This window comes from Venturia canescens, chromosome 7 (assembly GCF_019457755.1).
Source record: "Venturia canescens isolate UGA chromosome 7, ASM1945775v1, whole genome shotgun sequence".
NCBI lineage: Eukaryota > Metazoa > Arthropoda > Insecta > Hymenoptera > Ichneumonidae > Venturia > Venturia canescens.
Genome location: NC_057427.1, coordinates 7,771,423 through 7,789,807, shown reverse-complemented (window position 1 = coordinate 7,789,807; position 18,385 = coordinate 7,771,423). Strand labels below are relative to the sequence as shown.

The window sequence follows — 18,385 nt, the reverse complement described above, 5'->3', positions numbered from 1 at the left end:
GAACAATCGATCGTTTCTTTTTCATCGATAGAGCGCTGTCGCTCGGAGTGAATTTTTCTTCGGATTTAACTCGAAAGTAGTCTCAAGTGACGTTTGACGATGATTTGAGTGCCCGGACGAGTCCAAGTCGATACTTCGTCGACGCTGCAGCCAATGGGATCGAAAAAAACCGTTGCAACTGCCTCTCGAGAAAAAAATACGACCGATCGACTCGGACGGCGTTTATTCCTGCGAAACTGCCTTGCGATAGCTCGCACGCTTTGTTTACGAAGCGCGGGACCCGAGCGAGATACTAGAAACACGGTGGAGTTCGAGGAATCCCCAATTTCGGCTTTTTCCCCTGAATATCAAATGTTTTTCTCGGCCCCGTTGAAACACGCTCTCGACTATCGATTCTCCGTACAATCGCGATACGTCGCGCCCAAACACTCCCCCCGAGAACGACCACGAGCAGGAAGACCGACGGAGAGAGCGGAAGGAAAACAAAGAGGGACGCGACCCAGGCGACTTTTATTCGTACCGCTAATATTATATTTCTGAGAATAATTCAACGAGAAAATGAGGACGAAGTGAAGCACCAGCCTCTACGGAAGAGCCCTCGGGTGGATGTCGAAGGAAAAAAAATGCCTCCTGTGAGGTTTGAACTCACGACCCCTGGTTTACGAGACCAGTGCTCTACCACTGAGCTAAAGAGGCCTCCACGTCTGCACATCCCAATCGCACAGTTATCAACAACTTTGCATTCTCCACTCCTCTGTCATTCAACTTTTTCCATAATTTTCATTGCCAACCTCCGTTTTCCTCGCTCCTGTCATCGAACCGTTCGAAAGTGACGGGAGCCCGAAACATTTTTTTCTCGGAACCCAAAGCTCTCCAACTTTCCCTATTTTCTGTCATTTTTTGTTGAAGCGAATAAGGAATATTTTCAGTTTTTCAACAGCCGTAAATACCGACGATTTTACTGGAAAAAGTGACGATCGGACGCAGCTGGCCCCCGACGCTTCTTTCTACACTCAAACGAACGAAATCGCGACGCACGCGATTAAAGCAAATGGGTCAATGAATGTGTAGTACAGAGAAGAACAAAAATGAACGAAGGAATGCACATTTTTTAAAATTATACTTCATGTCGGATCCTGTGTCGTTGGCGACGAATAAATATGAAAATAAATAAAAAATTCAGTTAATTTGTCGACAAATAAATCTCGTCAGGCTACGCACTGGCGAGAATTTTCCGAGAATTTCTATATCGTAGTAGGTCACGAGAATACGCCCGATCAGAATTCCATTGACGAATCTGTGGAATTTATGATAAGGATTAAGAACAGTGACGCTGGCGAAATGCGAGATTAGATGCGGGAATGAAAGAAGGAAGTTGACAAACGAAAACAAACTTTGACAAGAACCGTCAAGTGTTTCCTCGTACGACGAGACCCGACTTTGCCCACATCTGTAAAATTATTTTCGATATTATTTTTTATACGAGATTCGATAAAGATCGTCGATCGTCACTTCTCGTTGCTCAAATAAGCGATGCTTATCGCCGATTTGAGATTCGGCTCTCCCGCACCGAAATCTGGAGAGCCCAGGGTGCCGGGAACGCAAGAGAGCTGGGGAAGCACTCGCTTGAATTGAGTGAAAAACGTCCAGGAGGGCTGCAATCGTTTTCATCGACTTTGCGGTATTGCGGGAAACGTAATTAGCAGACGAGAGTATTTTTCCCCCCCCCCCTCGGCACTTCGGTTACGACAGTTTACGTGGAAATTCTCGAGAATCGTGCAATCGCGAGTTTATTTCGAAACGAATACTCGTTACGTCAATTGACACGGAGTTTGATTTCATCGGAGCCTCTACGAGGAGCATTAAACACGCTTTTTTATCATCGTTCCGATCGCTCCGTCGTTCTTTCTCGTCTCATTGTCATTATTATCCAATTTCACTGCTGATACCCTCGTTTTTATCGAGTCGAATCTCCTCTCCTTTCCTCTCCCTGCCTCGTTCGCGCTCCGTCCTTTTTTTTTTTTTTTCACTAAAAGTACAGTCATCGTCCTCATAGACGCGGTTTTCTCAGAATCGTTGACTGTCGCTCTACGTACTATTTCGAAGTCGATCTCGAACGCTTCTCAGAAATGCAGTTGCCTACGCGCAAGTTAATTCAGTCTGTCGTACGAGCGAGAGACAACAACGGTAACTACTTCGGCAAACTACGTACGGCGCTCGTCGTGAGGCGAGGTCGACCGAGAGCGCCGGAGACGACGAGCGTGCCGAGAGCATCTCGAACGAGCTCTAATTTTCCGATATTTATTCGTGTCTGTCGAGGTGTGCAAGAAAATGCGGCTTCTGACTGAGGTGCGCTGGAAATTCAGTGGGAATTCCGCGAAACTTCAAGTTTATTTCATTCGTTTGGGAGATTAAAGTGTTTCCGGGGGCCAGAAATCCCCGGAAGCGGACAAGCTCGTGACGACGCTTGTGGCCACTGGAGAGAGAAATATTCAAAAATCCTGATGAGTTGGCTTTCGGTTGGAATACAAAAATAATACTTATTTAGCCGCACAGCTATTTCGTTGCGAAATAACTGTTTCGTCGTGCCGATCTTTCTCTTTCTTTATTCGACGACAATCCGATTGTTGATCACTGAAAAAATATGCGCTTTCACTTTTCTCGGTAAAACATTCTTCCCACCATTCATGCAAACAATTTTTCGCCGATGGCTTCACGTTTTTGGGCGACTCCGTCGCTGAGGTTTGTTTTGTACAGTGAGGAATACATTATTTTTCAAGAATTTTCAAAGTATTTACCCACCGATTACAAAGAGCATAGTATTTTTTGAATTTTCCTATTTTTCGTCCCTTCTTTCGTTTTCTTATTTTCGAGTCTTATTCATCGTGTCAGACTGGCACTCACTGACAAGTGGAAATGTATTGTGAATCACAAATATCACTGTCAGCGTAGTAAATTCCATGATAAATACACGAATATAGACCGAATACGTGTGACGTTTTACCACAGGTTTTTTCAGGGTTGCCCGAGCATACTTACCTCGAAGTGACTGAAAACATTTTTTACTATGCTTACAGAGGAACAGACTCTCGAGTATTTTGAATAAAAGGTACGAGTATTGGTCTTTTCATTGGTCCCCGAGATGCTGCATTCTTAGTTTTTTCCTCTAGAATTTTCGGCCTCGTTTTATCGGTGCACCGAACATAATTGTTTTCGAGCCCACGAAAGAACGAAATTAGTCAGCAAAAAGCCGGGGATGTGGACGCAGAAACGATTGAATTAAGGAAGTTGAGGCCGTACAGTCATTTTTTAACCCAAAAGTTATGACCTGCACCTTTCAAAAGTTAGACCAGTTTGCAGTTTGACAATGTTGCATGCACAGAAGAGTTGGGGAAAAAAAAGACGAAAAAATGGACGGGAAACAGATCACTATTAATATAATCTCAGCAAATCTCCTAATGAATCTGAAAAAAATTGAAATTATCCAGCAAGCTTTGCTTATGCTGACTAAAAATTTTCATATTTTCAGCATCATTTTTAACGGAGCTGTCACTGAATGTGTCTTGACTTGCGTAAGGTTACATGTTATTTGGCCCAAATTGTTATTGATTTTTCTCAGCAACGACGCTCCCAAACTGTCTGAAAATTTGACTGATTTTTTTTGACACTTCACTTTATAAGATGCAATCGACTTAAAACCGGTGACATCATTTTCTTTATAATGCCGAGAGACGAAACGGTGGAAAAAAAGCAGAAAAAACGCACGCCAGAGATCGAGCCACGGTAACGACAACAATGCGAGACGCGCAACCGTCGGAACGCCGGAATAATGATCGTGGTTGCGAGATCGCATTTGCGTCGATTTCGAATAGCCAAGCAAAATTCGCTCTCCAAAGTCCCGCGTAATATTTCGGATCGACGAAGTCTCCGAGCGGATCCCAATCGCGGAACGTTCTCGAGAAAAATTTCCAGCACTCCGTGCTTTCTATTGTCTCGAGGAACGCGGAATAAGCTGGTATTGGATTTTCATTCTATAATCGCGGCTTCGTATCTGTCGCTCATTGAACGACGTTTTCGCTTGAACAAACGCGAACTGCGATTGCGATATGCATCCCGACATCGAGGGGAGTGCAAAGCTTCGCCGAATGCACTTTATTCTTGAGGAATGACTCGCTACGTTGAGCAACATTATTGCACGCTTTTTTCATCCTCTTTCTCTAGCCATTTCGTAGAAAGTCGACGAGATATCTCGCACCCTCGCGTTTCACAATTTCTGGCTTCATAAACCTTTCGAAAATGTACTGAAACTTGGAGAAATGTCAAATATATTTATGACTGCCCGACGAAAATCTTGGAAAACGCAACATTTTTGTACTCAGACTTCCCTATTTGCGTCAATCTTCGCTCACGAGCCGACTATTTTCACCAAGCTTCGTAATTCGTACGAAAAATATCGAAAACAAACCCGAAGACCTCAAACAACTTCTTACGAAAACACGAGAAATGTGGGGACCTAAAAAGATTCGACATTAAGGAGTCTACCCTAATTAGACTCCCAAAAAAAGACCATTTTCACGAATTTTTTTGACCAGCATAAATTATAAATATCGGCATAAAAAGTGTTAGGCCTAAAAAATACACTCTCAAAATACGCAAACAAAAATTCGATTGGAGAAAAAAAATGAAAATGGTTCGAGATTCAGGAGGTAAATGGCTATAGCTCATCATACGATTTTTGTTTTTTTTTAAAACGACAAAGCGGTGGCCATTTTTCCAAAAACTACGAAAAAGCACGTTTTTTTCATCATTTTTCGGAAAAAAAAAATAGTTCTGCTCGAAATTTCAAAATTCGTACGATATGCGCAATAGCTGTAGTCGTGAAGAACACGCGGTAAAATTTTTGTAAGGATCGGTTGAATAGTTCCGGAGATATTATCAAGGAGCCGTCCAAAAACGTAATTTTGAGAAAAACGCGTTTGAACAAAGGCAAGTATCTTTATAAAATTTTAGTACGATACTTGTAAAAATGTATACTTTTGAAAAATGCAAAATGAAAAATCGATTTTTTGAAAATTCTATCAGGGCCCCTTAAAAATTCGCTGAGATGCGCCGGATGCTCGACGCAACGAGACCGGAAAAACTGGTGTGTTTTTGGCAAATGAGAAAAATAGTGACTGCCAGGTTTGCGCGAAAGCCTCAGAGGTCGTTCGGAAAGTGGCTTTTTCGGGGAGTGTGAAATTGAAAAAAAACGGAGGAAAAAATGGTCGAGCGGAGCTCGATCGATTGGTATTTATAACGATAAAAATAAGAGCGGAAAGACGGGAAAGAAAATGCGAGAAAAGGAGAAACAAGGTCACGTACGAAAGCGACGAAGCGCGGTCGGTCCACCTGCTGCTCGGCCTTTCGAACCGAGGGGAAGAAATCCGTAGGGAAACTAATTTTACGATTGGTCTCCGAGCGTTCCGGACCGCCAGCGTTTAAACGATTTTTCCTCTCCCTCGGTCTCCTTTCCGTTTGGCGCGCTGCACCCGCTCATTGCGTCAGGGAGCTTCGCCTCGGGAATAATTAGTCGCGTCCCGGAGACACACGGAGATTCGAGTTGGTTGAACGCGCATAGAAATAACGATTAGGACGTCTAATGACGTGAAAATCGATGGCAAATCTTTTGGCAAAGTGTCACGATTCTCGTTTACGCTGCGCTCGTTCGCGAGGCGGCGCGACACTTTCGGCGCCGTTTATTTTTGTTACTGCGAGGAGATTCGCGTGCGGCTCCAATTTAACCCTGAGACGTTGTCTCGACGTGGGATAATTGGGGAAGATGAAAAAACACGCGGCGGCGAATCGACGAACGAAAATACCTCGAAATTATTTTTCTCTCCGCGTCGATCTTTTTCGTCTTTTCTTTCCGACTGGAAAAACAGATTTTCGAGAAATTCGTAGCCTCAATTTTCCCCTCGGAGCTCGTTGTTCGGAGTTTTTTTAAAATTTGTCAAACCTCCGTCTCGCTTTTATCGCTCACGTAATTTCTTTCCTTCGATCAACATCCGCGACGAATTTCTTCGCGCAGCGAGCTGGATTCTCTTCGTCACGACTCGGATTCGTATATTCGACGTTGAGAAGCTTTCGAGATCGCGGTATAAATACTTTTGTTCACATTTTTCATCGCGTCACGAGTCTCCGTACGTCATCGCGCACGAGGGCGCACATTCGTTGCGACGTTTTTTCGATCCCCGAGGATGGCTCTCGGCTCCGGTGGCTCGAGCTCTTTGTTTTTCCCCCCGACCTACGCGAACGCCGGCTCCGACGGGCTCGCCGAATTCAGCGCATTCGCTCGACTCTTTTTCGCTGGTCCTCGCTTCCCGCGTGCCGCGCCGCGGAGCATTCGTTAAAATGCTTTTTTCCCGGTTCGTGACTCGCGCGAGTTCCTCGAAGCGACGCCATCTCGGGGATCGATGTGCGGCAATCCACCGCGAAAAATCGAATCGAAGCATCGCAAATCGGGAGCCTCGTGGGCTGCGGAATTTCGTGGGCTGTGACACTCCGTCGCGCTGTGCTCGTGGCTCGTATTTTTAGCTCCGCACCTACGAGAACCTCCTCGAACTTAATTTCCCAGTTTTTTCGTTCTCCGCTCGACCCTTCCTCATTTTTTCGTCTAGGAAGACTCAATCTTGTTTGTGCGTCGACTACCGAAAACGTTGGACCGAACTAGCGTATTTTTGCATCCTAATCGATTATGCTAATCGCCCGTTCTCCGTTGGATGAAGAGATCCTTTCATGATTTATCGTTTTTTTCCTCATCCGTGTACAACGCTTTTGTACGAACGCGAGAGTCTCTCTGCGTGCGTGAGAAGTGCGGCAGATTTATTGCCGGATTAAATTTATTTGCAATGCTAATTTTATTCGCGCCCGAGGACACGTGCAGAGCGAGTGAAAAAGAGTCGCGTTCCTTCCTCCATTTCTCCGAGTTTTTCGCTCCATTTTTCCCCCATTTCGTTCGGGCTCACCGGAGCTTGTAACTTCCAACGATTTGACCCTCAATCCGAGACGAGAAAATCATTCGAGACTCTCCGTTCGGACAAACCCGAGTGCAAAGTCTTTGATTTTTCGAAGCTTTTACGCTCCGTTCGATTTCGTCCCCTCGAACGGATGGATCATGATCCGCGGTTCCCGGTAGCCCCTCGAGGACAGGAGTCCGCGCTCGAGGCGGCCAGAAGCTCTCGAATTTACCGGGTGAAACTCTTTTTGCGAGAGCAAATGATGAAGCGGCTTGCGGAAGATCGCGATTCCGTGTAACAGGCCGATTCGTCTTTTTCTCTCTCGCTCCTTTCTTCGCCTGCTCCCCTTCCCTCCATCTTTTCCTGTTTCTTCGAGAGTTCAGCCGGTCCCTGAACTTTCGGCTGGCCGAAAGGAGAACGCGAATGAGCGTTGCGGGCCGAGCGAAAATTCGGAGCGCATTCTCTCTTTCCATCTCGTCCGTTTTCTCTCCTCCAACTGAAGATTCTCGAAATACGAACTCGATGGAACACGTGGCCTGCGTAACTGCTCTCCGATCGCCGGTCCCGTCTCTCCGCGGCGGCCAATTTATTTGTACATTCCTCATTTCCCGGTTGGACCGATGAGAATTTCACTCCTGCTGGGCCCCCGCGCTCCACGAGTCCGAAAGCCTCCGATCGGACGATCCGAATCCACGAACCGGTGCCTGCGAGCCTCCTTCTCGTTCGATCCACTCTCGTAATCTGTAAAATCGAATGGAATTGTAAAAATTCGATCGAGTTAAATAGAACTTCGCTGATCCTTCGCTCCCGAGCCCCGAAGCGACAACTCATTTTCACGTACGTGCGCGCTGCGAATTCTTTTCGTCTCCTTGTTAAGACGTTTCTACAAAAAACACACACACGCACACACAATAAATTTGCTTCCTTTACGAACGTCGTGTCAAAGATGCGAAATATTCGAGAAATTTATAGACTCGTGGTGTGGATCTGTACAAGAAAAAAGTAAAGTCGCATATGCAAATATATATTATCCGGCAGAAACGTGTTCCCGGTTGTAAGTCATCGTCCAACGATTCACGTTCTTCGTCTTCATCGCTCTCTCTCTCTCTTCCTTGCTGCTTTTCTCTTGCGCTGAGAATATCGGAGGCTTTTCGATCTCTCTTTTCTTCCTTACATACATACAACTTCCTTTTGGATGGGCAAAATTTACTCGGACTTTCTGCGAATCCGAAACTCAAACAGCGGCGCGGCCCTCGGTTCGTATCGGCCACCGAGCGAGCCACACGCACGAGCGAGCAGTTCCAACCGTTTCTTCGTTTCCCCCTCTCCGGCAACCCTTTTGTCGCTTGTGTGTATAGGAAAATTTACACGAGCGCCTGCGCGGCCGCTCGGGTCTCTCCCTTCGCGCTCGATGCTCTCGCATCGGGCCCGCTGTCGGTGCGAACTCTTTCGCCACGCTCCGATCGCCTTTACCGATCTTCCGGGAACGAGAATCGTCTCCCCTTTATTCTCATCGCTCATACGCTCGAGGGAGAGAAACTTACGGCGATGGCTTTGCTTCAGAGAATCTTTAATAATTGTATGGAGATGTGCAGAGCCGTAATTCGGGGCGCGCGGCTGGTCACCGTTTCGTCAAACGTTTTTTTCAAGCTTTTCATTTCGATCGCCTTCAACCCGTTTATTCTTGTTTCTTCCGAGAAAAAATGAGATTAAGTGCGCGAGAGCCTTGAATTCGATTCGGAGAATCCTCCTTAATTACGTAACGTGTTGTGAAAACTTTGGAACTGACGGGGAGTTTCCTCCGCGGGAAAAAGGTTCGACGAATCCTGCGGAATGGTTCGAATCGAGTGCGCACGTTGGTCTAATCGAAGCGCGAAGATTTGGCTGTTTTTCGTTGCACAATGCGCGCGATCGATTCATCCGCGCCTTGAGTTAACGTCAGCTTCGGAGAATCGCTCCGAATTGATCAGGTGCTCGGAATCGACGACGTCAAAGTGTTATCGCCGCATCTCCGTCTCTCTCGTTCTTCCTCGTAGAGAGCTACGAGAGTCGCGCGCCTCTCGACGAACTCTCCCGTTCTCGTTTCACGGCTCAGTGCCAACACTATCTCCGCGCGCGATTGCTTTTCGATGAAACGATTTTCGCTACCGTTAAACAACAGCGACGAAATAAGAATTTTCAATTACGATGGGGGCGTTCAAGAGAAAAGAATACTGCGGCGATCACAAAGTTTCTAATTATTTTCTCACATTTTTCGGGGGATAATTGTCCGGAGAAATCTACGCGGATTCGATTGTTTCGTGGGTAAAAAAAAACCAGGAAGAAACGAATTTTCTTGAATATTCATTTTTTTCCGAATCCCCGAGAAACGCTCGCTCGAAATTGAATTTTCTCGAATATCAAACCACCAATTTTTTCTCCTCGATATCATTATTTATCTCAGAGTCTCCGGGATAAAATGCTCGGGGCTATATGACAGGTAAAAAGGGCCTTTGTATACACAGCCACTCTCGGACGCTGAGTTTTCGTGTACACATGTACGCCGAGCTTATAAAGATGGACAGGTGGCTCTCGTTCAGACGCACTCTTCATCCTCAGAACGATCGAATGAGGGTCCGAGATTCACGGAATCGTGACGGACCTTTAACCGTCCGTCTCTCCTCTCTCTTCATTTTTATTTTTCTTCTTTTTTTAAGGACATCCTTAACGGAATCCGTCCTCGTCTTGTTCGAGCTAAGAGAGAGAGAGAGAGAGAGAAACTTTTCAAACGATCCTTCGAGCGCTTGTACCGCTTCTCGGAACTTGGGACCTCTCCGATCTATTTCTCGCTGCCTCTCTCTTTCTCTCCTTTTGCTTCTCTTTCTCTTCAGCATTTCAGCAGCAGCCCTCCTACTGCACGCGGCCATCTATTATACCATTTTATCGTGACTTATGAATAAAATTCTTCTCCCATCTCTCCGAGAATCTCCCATGGGGTTGCATAAACGATTTTTTATTCGCCAAACCATATACTCAACCTTCATTCACGATCCACTGTATCTCGTTTCACCAGCCTGCTTCTTCGTTCAATCAATTTTCAATACGCTTGAAATATCCCTCGGCCCATACATCTTTTCCTGGCATCCGTATATTCTCGTACTCCTTCGATGAGAAATCGTTTCTAAAGTCGATAATAAAACTATTCTTATATCCAGTGGAACGAGAGAGGATCGCGAACGTTGGACGGGACACGAACTTTTTCTCCGTCGAATCACCAAGAAATTTCATCATTTCTTCTCCGTGCTTCATTCTCTACTGTAATGTTTTATCGAACGATTTTTTAACACTTTTTTGTTATCTGAGCACTAAAAATAGAAAAATCAACAATATATTCCCGAGGATTTTCGTCCGAACGAGTAAATTCTAGTTTGTCGAATTCCTTAAGAAAAATTCTCGCCATCTGGTGCCTTTTTGTTAGACAGACTCGTTGTCAGTCGTTTACTTTTACGTCACGTGATGGAGCTCCTTGATGGTGCTGAGACCGCGAAAACTGTCGTTTTCTATCAGTCGAAGGATAGCCAGACGCTTTTGATCGGTAAAAAGGATTTCTGTCAAGAGAACCTGCTTTTTGTTGGACCAATAAATGATAAAAGAGTCGATGAAAGATTCGACCCTCTGTTGATGAATTCGGTTTTCGAATAGATATGTCAGTAAAAAGGGTTTCAGTACATATGCCAGTCTCTATCGTTTTTATCGAGCACTGACCGAGTCATCGAAATAACCTGAAAACATTACTCAAATCTAAAAATACGAAATTTAAAAGTTTTCTTTCCGTAATTAACGGTGCCATTCAAAAATCGCGCGTTAACTGTTCCATGCCGTGGCTCTAACCAATCGTTTTCAATTAAATTGTCATTGCTTCGCCGGAGTGGTTGCATATGATGACCGCAAAAAAAGCATTACATAAACATTTGTTCTAACCTTACCACGGTCAAAGAACTCCGGACTGACGAATCGTTTTTCTACGATAATCAAAACAGAGCAAGAGAGAGGAGTGTCAATGGATTTACATTATAAATCGAGATAATAATGCTGTCTTTCTTTCGCAAGTTATCGATCGGAGGGAAGATAAGTGATGGTATATTGCCCGATGGAGTAATGGGAACAGCTGAAGATTTAGTGAGAGCTAAGAATCAATGCGATTTGATTCTTAAAGACGAAAACGAGCTCAAAGACTCAGTTTATGGCAAGATATCCTTATAACATTTTACCATTATTTTCGTTTTCACTTTTGATGAGCAATGGATATTCAATTTTGTTATTATGAAAAACAAAATTATTGAATCTTTGCTTAGATTTGCTGAGAACGATCCGGGATCCTGAAAAACCACAGACTTTGGAAGAACTCGATGTTGTCTATGAAGATTGTATCCACATTTGCAAGTCTACGCCAAGGGGAATTTGTGTCATTAGGGTCGAATTTAATCCCACTGTTCCTCACTGCTCTTTGGCCACTCTCATCGGGCTATGCATTCGAGTTAAACTGGAAAGAAACTTGATGGCTATGTTCAAACTCGATATTTACATCAAAGAGGGTGCCCATGCGACCGAACAAGAAAGTATGCTCTTACAAATTTCATATGTTTTTTACACAGATTACTCAATTATCCATATACTCATATTTCTCGCTGAAAGTTTTGACGCTCAAATAACAACATTTAACTGTTCTGAGAAAAACTTCTGAATTCAGTCATAATTGCGGATCTGAGAATTTTGATTTTCCAAGCATTAGTTATCGTTTGAAAATCTAATTATTATGAATATAAAAATCAAATTAAAAAAAATATTTCCAATTGCATTTTTCATTCAGCAATTTTGTTTGAACTAATCAGTCAACTGTCCTTTCCACATGGTTATCAAAGGCAATGTTGGTAAAATTTTACACTGTGAAATAAATTGCTGAAATTGTATAAGGCGAAGAATAATAATCCAATTTTTCTGTATTCAAATGTTTCAGTTAACAAACAAATCAATGACAAAGAGCGAATAGCAGCAGCAATGGAGAATCCCAATCTTCGTGAGCTGGTGGAAAAATGTATACGAGAGGAAGAATGAGTTTGAGTACCTGTGCTAAGATTTTGTAAATAATGATTAATAAGTTGGGCAGTGCGTTGAGTTCATCTTCTTGTTGAGTCACCCAAGTGTCTCAATAAATTCGATAATTTATATTCTTTATCAGAAACAGTGATGAACTTCATCTTCTTACTTCTTTTTCTTCTAAAAAATAGAATTTTTTGTATAAGACAAAATAACAGTGAGGGATAAAAAGGGCAAGAAAAAACTGGACCTTTTTGCCCTTTTTCTTCTTCTCTCTTCGACGCTTCTTCCGACGTTTATAAATCGGACGCCACCAACGTTGGATTATTTTAGCTGCACGATTTCGCGCAAACGCTTCGAGTTTCTCCAGAATAATGGCCATCCTTTGTTCTTCGATTTCAGCGAGGAAAATGTCGCATTCGTCCGACTGACGTTTGGTCTCTTCTTCCAGGTTTTTTCTAGTTTCCTCGTTCGCGTCAAACTCCGCGACGAGTTCTTCCAAAATTCGGTAACGTTCGCCAACCTCCGTATCGAATTTTGCAATTTGACTGCTCAGCTGAGACATGACTTTAAATCTATGCAGGAATCGTCGAAAAAAAATGGAGCATTATTGTCATCCACGTTATTAAGCACTGCAGGCTACCTTTTCGATCGAATTTCTTCTTCTGCGCGCCGATTCGCTTCATGCAGATTGTCCAATTTGTTGCTTACTATAGCCAAGTATTGATTCAAGTCATTTCGTCTCAACTCCGCATATCTGATCTCCGAAATTTGCTTTTTCTCCCATAATTCCCTTTCAATAATAATACAACGTTAAAAGCAAGTTTCACAAATCTCAGCTCTTAGTCAAAATGATATAGGAGTAAGCAAAAAGCTTACACGGTGGATTTTATATCCTCGATACATTTTCCATCGAAGCTCTCAACCGTTTCACAATCTTTGCGATATCTCGCAGCAATTTGTTTTGTTAGATCGTGATTTTTCATTCTTTGCTCATCCAAGAAATCGAGAAGACCTTAAAGTAACGATGAAAAATTGTTTTTATCAACATTCTGAGAAGGAGGAAAAACGAACCCTGAGCTACTACGAAAGCGTCAACTTGACCCAGGCTAAAAGCATATTCCGACTGAATACAACCGATTTTTTGATAAAGTTACTCAGAGGCCAAGTGTCACCAAGGCCACGGAGACCCTTGGTAGTGAGCACCAGGGCTAAAAAAATTGTATTTGCGAATACCGTCGATATCTCGTTGGGCTTTGTGATTTTCGTGCCACAAATTTCGGAAGAAATCATTTCTGAGTTTTTCGCGAACCGGATCAAAGCGAACTCTTCGAATGCAATGTTCGATAAAGTATTTGACATGTTGTAGAAATAAGTTAGATTGGGGATCGATATCGTTTGCAAGAATCGAAGTTTTGACCTTTTCGCGAACCGCGGTAAAGCTGCTTAATAATTCGAGGGCTTTGTATATTTTTGAATTGGCCAAAGCTTCGCCAGTGCATGCAGATTCCGAGCTCGTTGTTTCCTCCTCGTCGGAAGATTTTCTGGAGACGCTGCTCGAGCTACCAACGCCCAGATGACCTTCGACTTTGAAACGATGTTCCGTGAGTCTTCGTCGCTGCCAGCGTTCTCGACGTTCCAACCAGGGCCCGTCATCGTATTCGACTTCGCTGCCCAAGTCGCTTTTTATTTTTTCGAATTCTGCTGTGCCAATTATCTCCATCATCTTCGAGTCTTCCAAAATGATTGGCAATGCAGCCTTTCGAATTTGATCTCATTAACTCGCGAATACTTGATTGTTTTTCGAATCGAAAAACTTTTTTTCATCCATAAATAAACTTTAGTCATTCAGCAATTTGAGAACTTCCGAGGGCAAAAAAAATTCTCGATTAAGCTTACCACAAGCTCTAACTTTTCCATGCATTGTCCGAACAGGTTTAAAATCCGTTCAAGAAAAATAATGATTTCAAGCTCATCAACCGGAGGTTTGTCAATATTTTCGAACAAAGTTTTCGGACTCGACGGCGCTTCCGCTGTATCTTGCAGTTCAGCTTCTTCGAAGGTTATTTGAGGAGCAGCGACCTCGACACATCTGCAAGAAGTGATATGTCAAAGATCAGTCTCCGGTTAAGTAGATTTTCGAATGACAACGATACGTACGGACAAGATTCTGGGTCGATTGCTCCCCTCGTCGAAGGTTGATAGCGATGGGCTAATTTGGGTTTGCATTTTGTATACGTAGAAGACATTTCCACGATGTTTTGACACTTGGATCGCAGTGCGTTAATAAAATAACAGATAAAAACTTGTACTGAAAGAACGACGATTGAGAGAGCGATAAAAAGCCAGAAGTTCTGAAGGATCAAACATTTTTCGTAGTCAGAACGTGGTCATTTATTGTTCAGTCGTTCGTAAAAGAGATTCTTGAGAAAAAAAGACATCAGCTTGAGTGTCAGATCAAAATCGCGCTCTCGCGACGAAAACGCTAAATAAAAAAGTGACAGTTGTCTCTACGTGAAAAAGAAACAAGGAAATTTTCTTCTTCTGTTCAGAAGTTTAGTTTTTCAGAAGCCTTCCTCTGAAATTCTACAGTATTAGAATACTTCTGGTTATTCTCGTTCAATAAAACACTTTGAAAGCAGTATACAGAGAAAACGACGGATCATTTACCCGGAAAATAATTTCGATCGTCCCTAGGTCACTTATACAGAGTATGTCTCTATGTATATAAATATAAACGTTGATATATATATTTGCTTTGCTTCTGTAAGTCCCGACCCACTAAGCGTGATCGTCGGTCATCGGTGTTCCTCCGAGTCTTCAATATTCCCTCGCGAACTCCTACGACTACGCATTCGATCTAAGTACCAATTATCGAGTGATTCAGCCTTCCGCAATTCGTCTCGGATTTGTGACCTGCGAAAAAATCGTTTGTGTTCGGACATTTGTTTATCACGATGCCGAATATCGTAATAGAATATTTCCCGAATGAGGGAATAAAATCGTCTTCAATGTTCGAATTCGAATTGCAATTTTCACCTTGCGAATTGCCATTGTCCGTTGGAGCCGATATCGTTTTTCTCCTTCCTTCCATTGGATCGTCTTTTCTCTGTTTCTTCGTACTTTTTCTTCATACGACGTGGTATTGTCGTTTCCATTGGAATTTCCAAGTCGTCTTTTACGTTAGACGGCAAATGAGAAGCTACTTTCAAGTTTTTTTCCTTCATCCGTCGCTTTTCATTATCAATTTCGTACTCATCCATCGATAAACTGCGTTTACGATTTTTTGCTTCGTCCCGACCCTGGAAATGGAAATTTTCAGTGACAAATTCAAAGTATCGGAGACAAAAATTGATCGAGTTAACGGACAATTTGGAAAAAAAACGTTGAAACGTTTTTATCAATTTTATCAATTTTTTTGTAAAATTATTCAGTTTTGGATATTTCTTCAGGGCTAATGATAAGACATTTTTCAATGAGCTTAACTGAATTTACAAAATTTTCTTGCTCAATTGAATGATCAACTTTCGAGACGGTTTCCGTGCCAAAATTTGTAACCATATACATGCAACGAGGTTTTGGCACGAAAATTTTCGGCGCATTTGTGCACTAAATGTTCAAGTTATTTCAGGAATGTTAAATTAGTTTTAAAGTAAAAATGTACCTTTATTTTGATCATTTGATCGAGTTAAAAAAGTAATTTCAATTTGGTTTGAAAACATTTAAAAGATAATTTATGACAAATACGAAGCCCGTACCGTTTTTTTCTTCCAGTTTTTTTTCTCTGACAAAATCCCATCATTATTTTCGTGAAATCGAAAATTGGGCTTATCGTTACGAGCGGAATTTTCCTTCTCGAGGGAATCATCGCGTATTTTCACTTCGTCTTTCGAAAGAAGTGGTGGATGCAGGGATTTTTGTTGCTTCGACCATTTCCACGTGGAAGATTTTTTCGCCGGCGGTGTTGACGGAACTGAACAGGTTTCGTCTTTACTTTCCTGAGACCGGTGTTTGAAATGGTTGGATTTTTCATCATTTCGGTTTTTTTCTTTCCAAACATTACGGTGGTATTCACTCGATCGATTGTATGGTTTCGTTGAATTATTTTCGTTAGAATTCGGGTGAATATTGTCACGCGGGCATTTGAAATTCTTTTTTTGGAAGGTCGTCTGCGACGGCGGAGGTGAGTCGTTGCGGGTTTCACTCGACCTCTTGCCTCTCCTACTACCGTCATGCTTCTCGCAACTTTCGATAAAATGAACGTTCATCTCGAGAGACTTTCTGACTTTGCTGTCGCTCGGCATTGTGTTTCTCAGAACGCACAATTTCTCATTCATTTTTCCAATAATCTTGTCCAATTTTTGCTCATTTCTCAAACTTAATTTTCCCAAAGCCCTGGTTAAATCGACGACAAGTGAATCAGACATTGAAGCTATTCGAAAATCGATATCTCGAAGAAATTGACGATTCGTCAGTCCAGTAGTTTCGTCCATTTCTCCTATGGCGTCGTGCAAGGAATTCCGCAAATTCGCGAGATCCGAAAAGAACGTACGAGTGTCGCACAATGGTCTTTGAGAAACCGTACTTTCTTGGGGTTGGCCCATATCGTCCAGCATCAAACAAATAGTATGTAATAAAATTTGTAAACGCTCGGAAAAAACGCCCTCCGGTTCGTTTATTCCTCTATCCCAACTGCTTTTTGCCTGATTGTTTGAATCCCTAGATTCCACCTTTCCTTTTGGTGGAGTTTCAATGTCAACGGGTGATCGTTCCTCAACCAAGTTTGATTTAATTTCTTCCAGGATGCCCTTCACTATACTCGAAGAAGAAAAAGGGTAAAATAATCAATTTTGTTAGATGAATGCTGCAAAAATTCATGCTCACCATCTGTAAATTCTTTCATTCGCTCCACGAGTCTATCGTTTTCCATTTTCAATGAAAAGTAATCCATGTCTTTGGGAATGGAGCTCCGGGCGTATGATGCAAGGCTTGCTCCGATCGCTATCAGCACCGAACAAGCGATCAAAAGGCAGACGCACCAAGTCACCTGTATTTATCACTCGATATTCATTCTCAGTAAAGATGTGAGTGCACTCTTTAAGTAAAACGCGTCTCTCAGAGATACCTCCTTGTTGGAATTCTGTAGCTCCAATTCCTCCGTCCCTTGACTAACGCTTCTGTACAAAACAATTCGTCCTGTGTCGTTTACTGTTCTCTCCTCATTTTCACTCTCTGATATCACAGAAACTCCATCAGACTCTTCCTTTTCAGGATTCGGAACAGGCTCCTCTGATTTTTGTTTTGTAAGCTTGGTAACTGTCAACTGTAGAAATGAAGGCAGCAAGGAAATGGCAGAATAATATCGGATAGATGAAACCCAGAGATTATAAAAAGGATTGGAAATGCAAATAAAATACCAATTGCACAAAAAATATGACCGCACGAAACAAAGCAAGTTGAATGAACGCAATTCTAAAAATAAATGGAACATGACATGAACATTTTGGAATTCAATTCAAGAAAGCGTTTAAAATGACACAAACCAACGACAATGATCCCAAAAAAATTACCAAAATGGGATAGCTGTATTCTTTTTCTCAAACAAAATCAATAAACAAAAAAAGGCTTACTTCATGAGCTTCCTCAGCATCACTGGTGTTCTCACTGTCTTCTGATTCAGGGGAAGATATTTTGGCTCGTCCTCTAAGGAGTTTTTTCGCATTATCATCCTCGTCGATAATGGTCCATTCTTCCCAGTTTTCATCGTTTTTTGCTGGGAGTACGTTACTCTCGAGCGGGGTATCCTCCGATTGCTCCATTTTTTTTTTATCCCTTGTCTCTCACTTTTTTCGCGGGAGATGTGCACGCAACGAGACTTGATGAATTAGAGACAAAAGAGGAAAACAAACAGTAAATTTACGATGACGCGTATGTTTAGTTGGTGACGGCGCGTTATTAATAAACTTACCGTTGACCGAAACGTTTAACGACTACCTATAGGACGATCGAGGATCGTCGAACCATGACGTGGTGAATGTTGAAAATCCAGCCAAACGTGCGGTTGTTTCTCACCCTCGACACATATTTTCACAAACGAGAAAAAACACGCAAATTATCAACCGAAATATACAATGTCACTCTCCACAACTCTTAGCTCCCTCAACGTTTGATCTTTTTTCTTCTTTTTACGATTTCCTTTCACTATTGATTTGTGTTGAGAAATGCTTATTACTTGGAAATTTAGTCCGAGCTCTTGTAACCCGATCGAGTGCAGTGAAGCAATACACACGTACGACTGTCAGCGTACGAGCGAA

The 18,385-nt window shown here is 42.7% G+C and overlaps 3 protein-coding genes and 1 non-coding gene across 7 annotated transcripts; 1 reads left to right on the top strand and 3 right to left on the bottom strand.

The window, feature by feature from the left end:
* Nucleotides 1-624: 624 nt before the first annotated feature.
* TRNAT-CGU (transfer RNA threonine (anticodon CGU)) lies at nucleotides 625-696 on the bottom strand. The gene has a single exon. It is a non-coding gene; the product is annotated as a tRNA-Thr (tRNA).
* A 10,031-nt stretch (nucleotides 697-10,727) lies between these two features.
* galla-1 (cytosolic iron-sulfur assembly component galla-1) lies at nucleotides 10,728-12,216 on the top strand. The gene is made up of 3 exons (XM_043422943.1): nucleotides 10,728-11,220; nucleotides 11,330-11,593; nucleotides 11,992-12,216. The coding sequence occupies exons 1-3, from the start codon at nucleotides 11,064-11,066 to the stop codon at nucleotides 12,087-12,089; spliced, it is 519 nt and encodes a 172-aa protein (XP_043278878.1). The 5' UTR covers nucleotides 10,728-11,063; the 3' UTR covers nucleotides 12,090-12,216.
* On the bottom strand, nucleotides 11,957-14,339 carry LOC122412941 (dynein regulatory complex protein 10-like). 4 transcript variants are annotated; one of them, XM_043422940.1, is made up of 7 exons: nucleotides 14,232-14,339; nucleotides 13,971-14,163; nucleotides 13,308-13,830; nucleotides 12,951-13,086; nucleotides 12,715-12,864; nucleotides 12,322-12,646; nucleotides 11,957-12,251 (listed from the first exon to the last, which is right to left on the bottom strand). In XM_043422940.1, exons 1-7 carry the CDS (start codon nucleotides 14,318-14,320, stop codon nucleotides 12,237-12,239), a joined length of 1,431 nt encoding a protein of 476 aa, XP_043278875.1. In that variant the 5' UTR covers nucleotides 14,321-14,339; the 3' UTR covers nucleotides 11,957-12,236. The 4 variants fall into 4 exon arrangements, with proteins under 4 accessions (XP_043278875.1, XP_043278874.1, XP_043278876.1 ...); XM_043422939.1 differs by having other exon boundaries at nucleotides 11,957-12,646; XM_043422941.1 differs by having other exon boundaries at nucleotides 11,957-12,646; nucleotides 13,308-13,887; nucleotides 13,971-14,318.
* A 101-nt stretch (nucleotides 14,340-14,440) lies between these two features.
* Nucleotides 14,441-18,352, bottom strand: LOC122412940 (uncharacterized). Its single transcript, XM_043422938.1, has 7 exons — nucleotides 18,040-18,352; nucleotides 17,702-17,946; nucleotides 17,197-17,394; nucleotides 16,956-17,118; nucleotides 15,830-16,884; nucleotides 15,111-15,373; nucleotides 14,441-14,987 (listed from the first exon to the last, which is right to left on the bottom strand). Exons 2-7 carry the CDS (start codon nucleotides 17,888-17,890, stop codon nucleotides 14,870-14,872), a joined length of 1,986 nt encoding a protein of 661 aa, XP_043278873.1. The 5' UTR covers nucleotides 17,891-17,946; nucleotides 18,040-18,352; the 3' UTR covers nucleotides 14,441-14,869.
* Nucleotides 18,353-18,385: the final 33 nt, after the last annotated feature.

What these genes read in the sequence shown, in the direction of transcription:
- LOC122412941 (XM_043422939.1), bottom strand. Translation starts at nt 14,320, where the DNA reads ATGTCTTCTACGTATACAAAATGCAAACCCAAATTAGCCCATCGCTAT. An exon ending in AGCCCAACGAGATATCGACG is followed by an intron (nt 13,087 to 13,307) that starts GTATTCGCAAAT and finishes CGTTACTTTAAG; the next exon opens with GTCTTCTCGATTTCTTGGAT. An exon ending in GAGGATATAAAATCCACCGT is followed by an intron (nt 12,865 to 12,950) that starts GTAAGCTTTTTG and finishes TATTATTGAAAG; the next exon opens with GGAATTATGGGAGAAAAAGC.
- LOC122412940 (XM_043422938.1), bottom strand. Translation starts at nt 17,890, where the DNA reads ATGGAGCAATCGGAGGATACCCCGCTCGAGAGTAACGTACTCCCAGCA. An exon ending in ATGCTGAGGAAGCTCATGAA is followed by an intron (nt 17,395 to 17,701) that starts GTAAGCCTTTTT and finishes TCATTTCTACAG; the next exon opens with TTGACAGTTACCAAGCTTAC. An exon ending in AATGAAAGAATTTACAGATG is followed by an intron (nt 16,885 to 16,955) that starts GTGAGCATGAAT and finishes CTTCGAGTATAG; the next exon opens with TGAAGGGCATCCTGGAAGAA.
- galla-1 (XM_043422943.1), top strand. Translation starts at nt 11,064, where the DNA reads ATGCTGTCTTTCTTTCGCAAGTTATCGATCGGAGGGAAGATAAGTGAT. An exon ending in GCTCAAAGACTCAGTTTATG is followed by an intron (nt 11,221 to 11,329) that starts GCAAGATATCCT and finishes ATCTTTGCTTAG; the next exon opens with ATTTGCTGAGAACGATCCGG. An exon ending in CCATGCGACCGAACAAGAAA is followed by an intron (nt 11,594 to 11,991) that starts GTATGCTCTTAC and finishes CAAATGTTTCAG; the next exon opens with TTAACAAACAAATCAATGAC.